The 14,244-nt window shown below is 35.2% G+C and overlaps 1 protein-coding gene across 1 annotated transcript; it reads right to left on the bottom strand.

Moving 5' to 3' along the window:
• Positions 1-471: 471 nt before the first annotated feature.
• LOC136842662 (protein Star-like) lies at positions 472-12,589 on the bottom strand. The gene is made up of 7 exons (XM_067110299.1): positions 12,472-12,589; positions 4,383-4,507; positions 3,623-3,735; positions 3,170-3,325; positions 1,844-2,049; positions 1,508-1,646; positions 472-901 (listed from the first exon to the last, which is right to left on the bottom strand). Exons 2-7 carry the CDS (start codon positions 4,486-4,488, stop codon positions 704-706), a joined length of 918 nt encoding a protein of 305 aa, XP_066966400.1. The 5' UTR covers positions 4,489-4,507; positions 12,472-12,589; the 3' UTR covers positions 472-703.
• Between the last annotated feature and the right edge of the window lie 1,655 nt (positions 12,590-14,244).

Here is a 14,244-nt window from a genome sequence, read left to right as displayed (position 1 = left end):
GTGTGTGTGTGTGTGTGTGTGTCTGTGGGTGTGTTTAGTCGCTTTAAAGAAATTAAAGCAACTCATGAGCAACAAAGTTTCAAGGAAAAAGACTCACACACCCAAACACATACACGCACATATATATAGCCTATATAAATACACACATACACATGTACATATATACAGTATATATATATATATATATATATATATATATATATATATATATATATTTATATATATATATATATATATATATATATATATATATATATATATATATATATATATATATATATATATATATATATATATGGATATATGTAAATCCTCAGTATAAATTAGTGGATAATATATAATGAATCAACCATTCATACCTAATAATTTAATCTTATCTTGGCTTTCGAGGTTTCTTCTTGTTCTGTGCAACGTTTAATGTTTCGATTACTTCTGGTTTTCAAACGAGAATAGAGCGACAGAAAAAGACTCTTTCAAAACGGGTATAAATCTTTATTTAGAGGAAATCTTTTCTTCAAGAAATGTCTCCGTTATATGTACATCGTTCATGAATAAATACACCTTGAGTATAAAACGAAATACTTGCATTACTGAACTTTCAAACAAGAATGCGAGAAATATACTTACGCAAGACAAAAAATCAAGAGACAGATTATCAGGAAAAAAATATTCCAAATAAATATAAATAATGACAAGAATGAGATTACCAAGGTTTTACACTTGTGTTTAGGAGCTCCGGCAGTGCATACCAAGCATCGATGTCTAGGTAACCATACCCTAAGAATTTATATCCCTTCTCCTGTAGGAATTTCGTCAGGAACTCCTTGCCTTCTGGGATGTGGGCTACCTCGATACACATGAGCCTGAACTTTATCTTATCCCATGGGATTGTCTTCAGTACCTGGAAAGAACACAAGATAGACATTGCTTTTTTTTTTTTTTTTTTTAAATACCAGTATAGGCCTCATCGTTTTTTTTTAGACTGAACATTCTCAAAGAAAGGCAAATAATGAAGGTAAAGATTAGGATAGCTTTTCCCAACCAGTTTTCTAATTAGTACATGAACACAAAGATCATCAACTTAGACTATTCTTTCTCAATAGTACCAATATCACAATTAGCTTAAAAACAACCCCAGAGAACTATAGACTAAAGTAAAATTCACCTATTTTGCACTTTCAAAATAACCTTTGGTTTACTAAAGTCACCATACAGTGACTGCCTAAGCGAAAAACTGAAGTTTCGAACAGTTAGTGGTAAAGATCTCATAGTTTTCTTTCAGAATATGCATCATTGCTTTATCATTTAGTGGTAAAAACATGCAATAACAAAACATCAACCAACATAACTTCTATTCATGGTAAAATTGGTTCATGGGACCGGTCCAGTTATTGGTACGACATTTTAACAAACGGTTTTAGATAAATAACTGGTAACTGACGGCGGTAAATATGAGTAAGTTTTATGTATACTGTATAACTTAAGTCTAGTAATACCAGAAACCTACCTTGACTTCAAATGACTCAATATCTAGCGACAAGAAATCCACAATTTTGACGTCTAAGGCTCGAAGAATAGAGAAAAAGGGAATTCCTTTCACCTTGACACCCTGGTTATCCAACTTGCTGCCATAGCCTAAATTAGGACTTAAAAAAAAAGGAAAATATTGCATTACTTCACGTCCTATATACTACCAAAACGAAAAGAGTCCTTTTTAAGTCTCTCAAACAAATCTTGCTCCACAAATTATCACCATTCGCACGTTAATAGTAAAACTATCGAATCATTCTTAAAACATCTCATTTGAGAGGTGCGAGATACTTCGTGGACTGATTGCACTTACTTGAATATGACTTCAGAAGCATAAGTAGACAAGGCCAGAGCAGCATGGATGGAATAAGCCTTCCTATTTTTTGTCTGCAGTACCTTGAAATACCCAGGTGTTGCCTCTATTAGCAATCCTCTCCAGCCCAGTTCCTTCTCGAAGAAGATGGAGTTACTCAGGCTCTCTCCATCGGCGGCACCGACTTCGACAAAGAACCCATCTTTCTGAATAAAGAATACGAAACATTAAACCTTATCTTTGTCCAACAATTAGTTTTGGTTGCAGGATATGTCATCTCGAGGTATTCTGCTATAAAAGGCTTAGTGCCTCTTTTTTTTATACATTCTTCAATGAATGGGCTCTATGCACAGTATACCTAAATCTTCACCATATCTGATGCTCATTTTAGTATAACAAAATTTCTACCTGTGGCGAACGATGAAAATCCCTTATTTCCCTTGCATATTTCGCACATCTTTTCACTGGCATCCATAATAAATCAGATCTCAAGGCTGGTATTACCAGGTGAAAATCGAGAATTTATAGTGTCTAGACAAGTAAAATACTGAGTATCTACTAGAGATGGGAAATTAAACGCCTGCTAAAGCAATAGCTTAGAATCACTATAGTTCATATTCTATTGATGGGTACAGTGGGTATTTTATCTGAAAATAAGTTTCTTGCCAGAATGAATTTATCAAGCAAATGATAAAACCTGTTAGACTTTCATTAGGTTCACATGTATAGGCCATTCGGTGGCATTTCAGACTTTCTAACATGAGCTTAGTTACAGGTCTTGAAACCGTATAGGCTCCTAGGCATAATAGAGGTAATAAAGTTGAATGGAAACATTATGTTCGTACAACCAACAGACATAAATCTACTTTCTACTTATTTCAAAAATTTCCTGTACATAATCCTAACTTTGCACTTTTCCATCTTAACCATTACATAATTGTAAAAGACAAAACTGATACACAATATTTTTACTCTTCTCTCTTGACCTTTACCTAACTGTAAGAGACCAAACTAACGCACACCAAGTTCCTAGTAAACCAATGACCTTTAGAACCTTGACATTGTACGCCTCCTTCCCTTGCACATCTGTGGGGTACAGCAGCTGCTGATCTGACATTTCGCTTAAATATCAAATGTTCAAAGTTTATTTAGATGCTTGAAGTGAGCACTGAAGCATTATGTCGAAATATTACACCCAGAGGCAGGTAACATGATCTAATTCCCGGATCACTTGAAAAGATGTAGCCAAACACCATGTTCATGAAGTAGTTCCCATTCACACCCCACAAGAAAATAATCATTCAAAGATCAATCAGTTACAATTACCATTCCATTGAGCATTTCATTCACAATTTTTGACTGGTTGAACTGAGAGAAGTGAACCCCTTTAGGGTTTGCCAGCTTGTAAGAATGAACAGATGGTGGAATCAGCAACTCACGACGGATGTATTCGATCAGTCTGGGGTCCTCTTGGTATGCTCCCTGTAACAAAACAATTAAAAGTCATTTCCATTAAAGTAACGATGTAACAGGGTGACTTTGTATACAGAGATCTTCTTACTAACCATAGCACAACATAGAAAACCTCTGGCAAATCTCTTTAGTTCTTGTATAGGCTAAATAAGATGTCAGAGAGAATTTGTCACTCTCTGTAGTTTGATTTTCTATTGAGTGTATTTCAGGGTTCCAGTGGAAACAGACATAACTCATAAAGAGTTGTTGAGTAAGCAGTTATAAAAATAGACATATCATTAGTAATTAACTCATTTACATTTTTACCTTGAAATCGTATGCAGTGGAAGTGCAACTGGAGGCATTAATAACTGCATTATTATTGGTAGAATTCAGTGCCGCTTCCCTAGTATCTAGGTTTCTATTTTGATGATTCCATTCTGTTGAAAGAGTAAGATGAACGCATTAATTGGATTGGTGACACATTGATTATGTTCAGTGGAATCTTGTAATTAGCAGCCTTCGCGATTTATTACACAGTTTCTTGTCTCCAAAATTCTGAATTTTAATTAGATGACGTTAAAAAAAAACAGTAATAGGTTTTCTTTATTGTAATATAGTCTACTACCTCTCAGCCGTAAATTCATGAGGCAGATACTTCAACAGGCCTGAGATCCAAAGGCACTGGTGCTCATGAAGAAAAATCAAATAGCCTATTAAAAGGGATATCTAATTAACCGTGAGGGAACTTATTGCACATAAGAAGGGGATGTAGAAACAAAATTGCACAAAAGAATTAAAATATTCCATGCGACCTGAAATGAATGGAAGGGAGGATCAAGACATGACAGGTCACATAATCATTTTATATGCATTAGTTCCAAATGATGTTTAAATGCTGCGTTTAGAGAAGGCATATCGTCGATTTTTCATATATTTTCTTTTGCAAAGGCTTAATTATTAGGTATAACAAACAGGGAAAAATTGGGTTTACGTACAAAATGGCTTGAATTGCACATTGGCACTCGAAATTAACGAAAACTGCAAGGATTAAGAGACGAAAAATACGATAAATTCTTGAACTCACCTAGGGTTATCACGAAGTTTCCCGTTATGTAAGAGAAAACTGATACCAAAGCAAAAAGCCCAGCAAAGCCTAGTAATACTTGAAAAGCACTTGGCCTCATTTTCATTTCGTTTGCCCAATTTGTCCTGAGGAAAAGAGAATAGTTATCCGTGGTATATATTGATAAGTATTTCAGTGAGTCAGTTTTTCTCTCTAACATAAGCTGAGATGGCCTTTTGGGCTTTCCAGTGAAGGCAAGTATCAGGCTACATCAATAAGACTTATAGTGGAGTGGTCGCTTTTTCATCTGACTGTGAGACTCAGATCAGTTCCGGGATGAGATATACTTGGGGAGGAGACTAATCGAATGTTCAGTTTCACTGAAAAGTTAATCACAACCTTTGGCATTATTAAGCATAGAAACTGTTCATTTTAAAGTTATAAGTATTGTAATTTTCCCAGGATATTAATCGGTTCCCCAAGATTTTATTGATCAGGTATTTTCATTGGAGTGAGTGGTTTATGCTAATATTGTAGTGCAGATGGAACTCTAATAAATTTTAGCATATTCGTATACTTAAATAAATAAAACTTTTTTGAAGGCAACGACATTGTAACTGTAGTGCCAGTACATTTAAACTACATTAACCAATTGACTGATTGATGCTTATGCTGTCACTTCATTCTCTCGTGCAATAATATGCCTTTACTGCACATATCAATCTAACCTTTGCTATTCTTAGATTTACTTCCTAAGTTATCATGCTGTCTCATTGAAGTTCATTGTTGGATGCAGTCGTTATCTTAGAGAGTTTAGGATATTATGTCCGCATGGGTATCTCGAAAGAAGAATTTGAGAAAATTCGTCAACATTTGACCCCTTTTATATTGCTGGGGACGCAATTAACAAAGTGTTTGAGACATACCACAAAAGGACTCACATATAACCAAAAGGAAAAATAGAAATTAATAATGCAATAAAACTCCCTCATAGTGAAAATACCAGGAAGGTCACTAAGCTCCTCAAATTTAATTCTTGTTTATTTTCCTTATCTAATAACCTTCTGGAGTTAGCTAATTAACGTATTATTAAATAAGAAACAAGCTGATGCCATTATTCATTAAATACCAGGCAATAATTGTTGCTTATGAACCTGATATCGGTGAGACCAGTAGATCAACTTAACACAGATTAATTGAACACAGATCAACACTATATGGAAAAGTTGAGCCCAGGCAAGCAAGACGTTACCAATCAGAAGTTGCAGATTAATTATTTACTTACATTTTTATCTATTTATTTATTAATTTGTTAATTTATCCTTGTTCTTTTTTAATAAGTGATCTCTTCTTTCTGTATTTCCTATTTCCTTCTGTTAATTCTTCTTATGAACACAATATGCTTTGGAAGCTTGAATCTAAAGTCAATGATCCCCTGTGGGCATGCTCCATGTGAATAAGGTTCATCGTCTGAATAATAATAGTAAGTTAAGTATATCTTAGTTTAACCAGACCACTGAGCTGATTAACAGCTCTCCTAGGGCTGGCCCAAAGGATTAGGCTTATTTTACGTGGCCAAGAACCAACTGGTTACCTAGCAACGGGACCTACAGCTTATTGTGGAATCCAAACCACATTATGACGAGAAGTGAATTTCTATTACCAGAAATAAATTCCTCTAATTCTTCGTTGGCCGGCCGGAGACTTGAACGCTGGGCCAACAGCGTGCTAGCCGAGAGCTCTACCCCCCATGAAGAAATAATAATAATAATAATAATAATAATAATAATAATAATAATAATAATAATAATAATAATAATAAATTAATATATGGAAGGAGTAACTCTTTCAGGACAGTGTTGTTAAAAACAATTGCTGTTCCAACGGCATCAACCTGGTAGAGAATCTTCTCTATTCGTCTCATTATATTCTTCTCGTCTGCAGGTAGCTTAATGCCGTTGAAACAGCAATTGGTTCTAATAATAATAATAATAATTTGTATACATTTGAAAGATTATGGCCACATCATTAATTGACGGCATGCCGTATTGGTTTTCAAGAGCAACGGTCGTTCTTTACGAAGACAATAGAATTGGGGAACTATACGAAACGAACGGAGCTAATGGTTGTCTGATTACATGGGTTAGTTCAGTCTTTTGTTCTGAGCTAGTGCTAAGTCCATTCCGCTCGGAACACTCTGTTTAGGTGCCAACTTCTTCCTCTTTTAAAGTGCGTTTTTTCCTATTTTTTTGTACGGGGTAACCACGATGCCTTCTTTTGAAGGACTTTGATTTGGCTTTGGGGTAGACCGTAGTCTCGATCGGCTGCTCTGCCTGACATTCCTTAGAACCCGGTAGCGCATGTACATGTACCGTACCGGTCACCAGCGACCTTTCAAATCCCAGCAGCGAGGAGACGTTGTATTGAGGGCTAAGTCTGTTTCCGTGTAGACAGATGGTTCTTCAAGGGATAGGAATGTAATTACTGTTTATAATACCGCTCACGTATATTCCCATCTCTATTTGTACTTTATTAATTTATATGCGTTCCACATATACCTGTGATCAGGGCTGGAACAGTACCAACCGTAATACATGGAAGTATTCGTTTGATTGTGACTTCGTTGCTGACATATTTACAAATGCAAGTTGGTAATGGTAGTGTCATTAAAAAGATAAAAAAACTTGACTTTTAAAATTATATATCTATTCCAAAGTGCGTTTCTGCATGTCCTACATTCATTATTATGTTTTATTCCCCTTGAACAGTCTGTGAAATACGCTTAGTAGAAGTATAATACATTCAAGGGAATTCGTTGAGCTTACGGAAAATACGTTCATGGAAATACTTTAAATTGCAGGAAAATACATAACTGGAAATTCGTTCAGTTGACGGAAAACACGTTCCTTGAATTACGTTCACTTTGGTGGGAAATACATTCCTGGAAATTCGTTCACTAGACAGGAAATACGTTCCTGGAAATACGTTCACTTGAAGGGCAAGACTTCCGGGAAATTCGTTCAGTTTACGGAAAATACGTTCAAGGAAATACTTTTAAATTGCAGGAAAATACTTATATAACTGGAAATTCGTTCAGTTGACGAAAACGCGTTCCTTGAATTACGTTCACTTTGGTGGAAATACATCCCTGGAAATTCGTTCAGTAGACGGGAAATACGTGCCTGGAAATACGTTCACTTGAAAGGCAAGATCTTCCAGCAAATACGTTCATGGAAATACTTTAAATTGCAGGAAAATACATAACTGGAAATTCGTTCAGTTGACGGAAAACACATTCCTTGAAACACGTTCACTTTGGTGGGAAATACATTCCGTGAAATTCGTTCAGTTGACGGGAAGTACGTTCCTGGAAATACGTTCCCTTGAAGGGCAAGACTTCCGAGAAATTCGTTCAGGTGAAGGAAAACAGATTCCTGGAAATACTTCCAGTTGAAGGGAAATACATTCTGTAAGATCAGTTCAGTTAACGGAAAATGCATTTCTGGAATTACGTTCATTTAAAGGAAATACACAACTGAAAATTCGTTCAGTTTACGGAAAATACGTTCCTTGGAATACTCTTACTTTAAGGGAAATACATTCCTGGAAATTCTTTCAGTTGACGGGAAACACGTCCCTGGAAATACGTTCAGCTGAAGAGAAAAGAAATTCGTTCAGTTGACATAAAATATGTTCCTGGAAATGCGCTCTGTTGAAGGAAAATATATTCCTGGAAATGGGTTCAGCTGAAAGGAAGTACATTCCAGGAAATTTGTCCAGTTGAAGGAAAATGTATTCCCAGAAATACAGTCAGGAAAATATCCTTAAATTAAGAATATATACCTTTACCAGGTACTTCACAGAATAGCCAGGAAAAGGTTGATTAATTGTAAGTTGTCTTGCGTCACACCTCCCAGGGTAATAGAAACCTCACATATGATATCTAAAGAATTATAATGGAAAATGTTATTTCATCGATTTCCTTCATTTTTCGTTAAAATTAACCCACATTAGCTAATCACAGCTATATTCTATATAATTTTCGGTAGAGTTTAGGATTCTTTAGTACTTTGATTTTTCATAGTAAAGTTTATAAGATTAAAGTCAGGTTTATTGTCAAGCATTATGTCTTCGGTAAAGGAAGACAAGTCTTTATCTATTGATTACGTACGATACCGCATAATTAAATGACATAGGAATCATCACGTATTTGCAGAAATCCCTAAAAACGCCCGAAAAAATAAGTGAGTAACAGTAAAATGCTTGCGATTCAGATGACTAGAAAAGAAGATACTTGAAAATGAAATAGTTATAAATCTGAATCGCTTGTCAAATAAGTTTGCAATGACTTCTATTAACACTGTGTTAGACCTTGTTTACTTCATTAAATAAACAATATTTTATTTTGAGTATTGATATTATATGAATTTCTCTTTCTGTTAAGACGGGCATCCATATGTATGTCAGGCCTGTCTGCAGTAACTCAGTAAAAACTGTAATGTTTTATCAAGCAGTCTTTAAATATAGCTGTCGTGGAGCTATGTACATTACTTAATCAGTCTATTAACCCATTATTGCCCGATAAAATTTGAAGTTGATTTGGTTTCCTTATGTCTATGCTTCCAAAAATGAGAGCGTGGGAGTTTTCAAGCTCTTTTTCTTCTCAGCCAGCTATTTATGATGTAACAAGTAGTTTGCAGAAATACAACATTTGGCCAATGAACTTTACCACTGGGTACGAAAATGTGACTTTAGGCAGGTGCGGATTTAATTTCCTGCCTTTGCTCTAATGGAAATTCGAATGTTCAACTTTGATGTCAAGATTTACTTATTTCAAGGTTCTTGCTTACAAACAATTCGTTCTGAATGTTTTACTCTCATTCTAAGTATCAGTTACAAGAGGTTTCTTTTATAATCTATCGATTAAATCAAACAATGACTGAGAATGTCTTTTTTTTTCGTTGGGAAAGCATAAGGGATCAGTGAAGTGCAGTAATAAACATTGTACTCTTAAAGCATCCATTTTATACTATGGTATTCCGTAGGACACTTGAAATGAAAAGGTATTTGATATTTACAGCACAAATAGACTTGTCGACTTTGCTATATTCATATTTCCGGAATCTACTTTGTTCCTCATTCAATGCCGGGACCACTGTTCGCGTTTCTTTCATTACTTGGAATAACAGATTGTCAGTTGACCAAAAATGCACAAGTGACATCTTCGATGTACCTAAGCCCTTATATTGCTCCCAAGTTTGATTTTTCTCTTAAATATCCTTTAGCTGCCTTATCTTTCCAAAACTATAATTTCGTGGGAGATTCGTATTATCTGCTGCATAGAAATGTCTCATAATTTCACCAAATCGATTACTCCGCACGCTATTTGTAAAGAGGGTCTTTTGACCAATCCATCATTTGACGTGGAATTGTGTCTTATCCTGAAAGAAACAGAATACCAACAAAAACCTCATTCCTCGCAAGAGAGCTGCAGTGAGTGCTGACCTTTCTGTATTAACACGCTAAAAAGTAAATGTAACTGAATGCAGTTTTATGAGAGAAAGCTTTCGTGAGAATGTGAATATCGACCTAAGAATGTCCAAACACGATTGATTTATTTCAAAAGGAATGAGTAAAAAGTAATGATTTGACGGAAAGTAGTTTTACCATTAGCAAAGGTGTGAGCTCGTCTGCATGGAGAAACACCATTTGCTCATTCGGATGCAAATTAGGTGACCAAATTAGGTGACTAACCCACCTTTACCTGTCAGGCTCAAATATTTCTTTTTTACCACCTGGCCGTTCGTGTGAACTGCCACCGTAGCATATATATAATGGAAATTTCTCCCACTACGCATCAGTTTCCGTGTTTGGTTTTACCTATATATATATATATATATATATATATATATATATATATATATATATATATATATATATATATATATATATATATATATATATATATATATATATATATATATATATATATATATATATATATATATATATATATATATATATATATATATATATATGTGTGTGTGTGTGTGTGTGTGTGTGTGTGTGTGTATATATATATATATATATATATATATATATATATATATATATATATATATATATATATATATATATTTATATATATTATATATAATAAATTACCTGAGTATTTTGAGAAACATACCATCAATTTTCCGTTACTGAGCTGTAGTGCCCATGTACAATAAAGCGGGAGCGGGGGACGGTGTTGCAAAGTCACTGGGCTGGTGAACAGCTACGAGACACATTAAAGTAAAATATCAAAGGGAATTGACCTTACGTGCAAATGATAAAGAATAATATATTCTTTTGAGGAGGATAACTCATCCACGCAACACCTGCAAAATGAGGATCATGAAAAGATATTTCTACGAATACAGCTATTTTCTTTTAAGCAGTTCCACTTACAACTTGTTAATTACCCTGTTGGAAACATCGAACTTTAGTAGCTTGGAATCAAGTTCTACTTTTTCCTCATATTTTGAACATTGATGAGATACGGTATTCTTACCAAGTAAGAGAGTGACGTTTTGATTAATGATAGCACTTATCAATTTAACGCATCCCTATCTAAAAAAAAAAAGCGGTAGTACATTTAGTTAAATATCATTGCACTTTCATGTACATGGCAGGACTAAAGATAACTCACTTGAAGATTGTTTACAAGTAATTCTGCAATTTTATCCAAACCAGCAATTAATGCAAATGTCTCAGGGATGTAACTGACATAAAGTAAGTTGTTAAGAGGGTAGCCAAAATTGCCAAGGCGGCAAAATAGATGTGAAACCAAAATATGAGAAGGTGGCTTTTGGACAGAATGGTGTTTAAAAAAAACTATTAAGCATGGTACGTCATTCAGAATTTCAATTTCACGGGTCTTACCAATTAACGTAATAGAGAATATCTTGGATAATGCTAGAACGTAACACGTCTCCGCTAAACGGATTGTTTTTGGTTAATTGCTTATTTAAACCCAGTCAGCTCTGGAATGGTTATCAGCAATATGGGCTTTGATTCGGTCCAGTGTGAAGTGAATACAGTATAAAAGTCTTTGCGTCTTTTATCTATGTGCAAAAAGTATAAGATAAAACGAACAAATTTATGGCTAAGTTCCTCGTGCCATAGAACAACATCAGTATCGCTAATAAATACTTGGAGAAATAAGAAGCAACAATCACTGATTTGTAGCTCAATGTATTTTTCTTTGTTTAAAAGAATGTTAAAAACAATTCTCTTTTTTCACTTCCAGGTTTTATTTGTTTTGGGACGCTGTTTGGGTAATCTCAACTGCCACAGCAAATAACTTCATAGTGGTGGAATGGAATGGAATATGAGATTTAGGCACAAAGCCAAGCACTGGGATCCATAGGGCCTTTTAGCTCTATAGTAAGAATTACTGAAAATGCTAGTGAAATAAATAATGGGTTTAAATCTAGTTACTCCATAGATGATCAATGTTTAAAAAGGTAAAAGCGAAGAGATTTAATTACTAATGGAAAGGTGACCATGTCATCAATGTTACCAAACCTTTAGAATATTGTCAGTCTCGGGGCAAAGGGTATCGTCCCTTCCACAACTATTGTGTCCTCCTAGGTAAGGAATTATCGCGGCTTGTATGAAGCGACGAATGTTGTGGAGGTTTTCTGCATTTGAGCTTCATCCACAATTCGTTAATAATATGAATGTGGCAGTGATTGCCGTCTTGCCTTTTCTTGTCTTTTTTAGTTAGATACATACTGTAGATTCATCATAGGAAAACAGCAGTTTAATTTCATTTTTGTTTTTGGATCGAGGAGTTCGTATTGATTGCTGTCGATAAAAAAAATGCAACAAATAAACCGTTTCACTGTCCAAGCATAATCGAAACCCAGCTTGTAATACAACTGTAATTACAACATTCTCGCTATTCTTCAATTACTGTTAGGAAAGTCTAAGCTTGATTTGCTACGGAAAATCATTAGCCTGGACCGTAATCGTGGCTTTAAGTTACTCTCAAATCACACATGGACGGTTATTAGTGGCTGTCATCACCATGAAGCACATATTTGTTTACTATCGAATTACTTACCTATTTGGAACGTAAGTTTGAATTCCTGGCTCACGCACCAGACGCTCAGAAGCGGTCCCTCTCTAATACCAAACACTCACTGATTCATTTGACATGTCGGCCTGAGCTGGCATTAGAATGTTGATGCAGCTGTTACTAAAGGTACGTCTCTGCCACGTTAAAAGAATTTTTCTCCATGCTGTAGATGATACTGAGTTTAACTTTATGTTGTCAAAGTCTTTTTCTTCATTATGTTTTCAAGTGATGAAGCATAAATCCAGTCGTAAGATTAGGGTTGTAAGATCACCACCCTAAACTCCAAAGTTGTTTTTACAGCGGTTTTGCAGTGAGAAATTACAGATGAAATGTGCTGAAAAAACTGCATTTGCCATGAGTGGACGGTATCGATATTCGTGGTAAATGGTTATCAAGTCATTGTTAGATCTTTTGACGAATCTGATTTGAATTAGAATTACTTGGAATACTTTGCCAGACACCTATTCTTCAGAGAGAGAGAGAGAGAGAGAGAGAGAGAGAGAGAGAGAGAGAGAGAGAGAGAGAGAGAGAGAGAGAGAGAGAGAGAGAGAGAGAGAGAGAGAGAGAGGAGAGGGGCCACTTGCTCCCTCCTCTAACCTCCTTGCTTGTAACCAAGGTCTGGCGACGTATTCGAACGGAAACTTGCACCCATCGATCTACATATATACTGTGGACAAGTTTGTAGTTTTTAGGGGCAGAATCTGGTCATCATTCGTTCCACGCACGTTCGAAAGTCAAGGTTAGATTGGGAACGTGTAATTAAGTTTTTCAGTATTACCTGAAAATTGCATCTACGGCCAGGCCAGTTTGTGTACTCTTACGGATATTCTTCCCAACAGAACTACATCCATACGCTATGGTCAAGTTTGAAGAACGTTGGGACGAAGTCTGTAAAACAACTATTTCTCGTATTTTTTAAAAGTACCATTAACGACTGAAGTAAAAAGGTACGTTTTCATAACCTTTTCAGGGATTTTCCTCGAACAGAAATTGTTTCCCAACGTCCTACACTAGCAAGTTATTCTATCACACTTTATTCGTTTTGCGTTAATTATTTCAATTTTGTATCCGTGTAAATGTACTGTCGTGGTTTCATGAGTTTACTTTGTGGCTAGTTAGCCGTAGGTTCCTGATGATTGTCAAATCACGTGACAGAATTTGATCGCTACCCGAGATATTAAGTTAGTTACCCATCAAAAATAACAGTTTTCTATGGAGCTAAGCATTACCAGATAACAGAAAATGGATAAAGTTCCAATTATTGGAGCATGGTCTTGTTTAATTTTATATGAGAGAATAATTGCAAGAACAAAAAAATAATTACAAAATTATATATTAGGTACAAGACTTACAACACTGTTTTTAAAGTACCATATAGCATTCGACGTATCAATATTTTTACACGTAATTGAATAAATACCCACTTTGAAAGCTATGATCAATGCATACTCCATTTTTTTTTCTTTTTTAATAAGAGCAAACTTACTTTTCATTAGACCATTACGGAATTTAAAGAGTGATTTGCTGAGGTAAAGAAGACTTAGAAAGAATCAGCTTCCTCTCAATGTTATTTTTGGAGTTCTGTCACGATGCAAGAGTCGTTCCAGGTTCTTTCAACTCTAAACAGTAGTGTTTCAACACCAGCAACTGAAATATGGTAAATGAATATAAAAAGAAATGTCACAGCACTACAACCATTTATTCACAACCTTATTTACAAGGAAAATGAAATGTTTCCCCTTTGCTCTCACTCAACGT

The sequence above is a fragment of the Macrobrachium rosenbergii genome, chromosome 10 (assembly GCF_040412425.1).
Source record: "Macrobrachium rosenbergii isolate ZJJX-2024 chromosome 10, ASM4041242v1, whole genome shotgun sequence".
Classification (NCBI taxonomy): domain Eukaryota; kingdom Metazoa; phylum Arthropoda; class Malacostraca; order Decapoda; family Palaemonidae; genus Macrobrachium; species Macrobrachium rosenbergii.
The sequence above is the reverse complement of the archived record's forward strand: the minus strand, read 5'-3'. Positions and strand labels throughout refer to the sequence as shown.

Bases quoted from the DNA above. Each gene is read 5' to 3' on its own strand.
- LOC136842662 (XM_067110299.1), bottom strand. From the start codon at position 4,488: ATGAAAATGAGGCCAAGTGCTTTTCAAGTATTACTAGGCTTTGCTGGG. The intron at 3,736-4,382 runs GTGAGTTCAAGA...CTCTTTCAACAG, and splicing joins AAACTTCGTGATAACCCTAG to AATGGAATCATCAAAATAGA. The intron at 2,050-3,169 runs GTAATTGTAACT...TTCTTTATTCAG, and splicing joins ATGAAATGCTCAATGGAATG to AAAGATGGGTTCTTTGTCGA.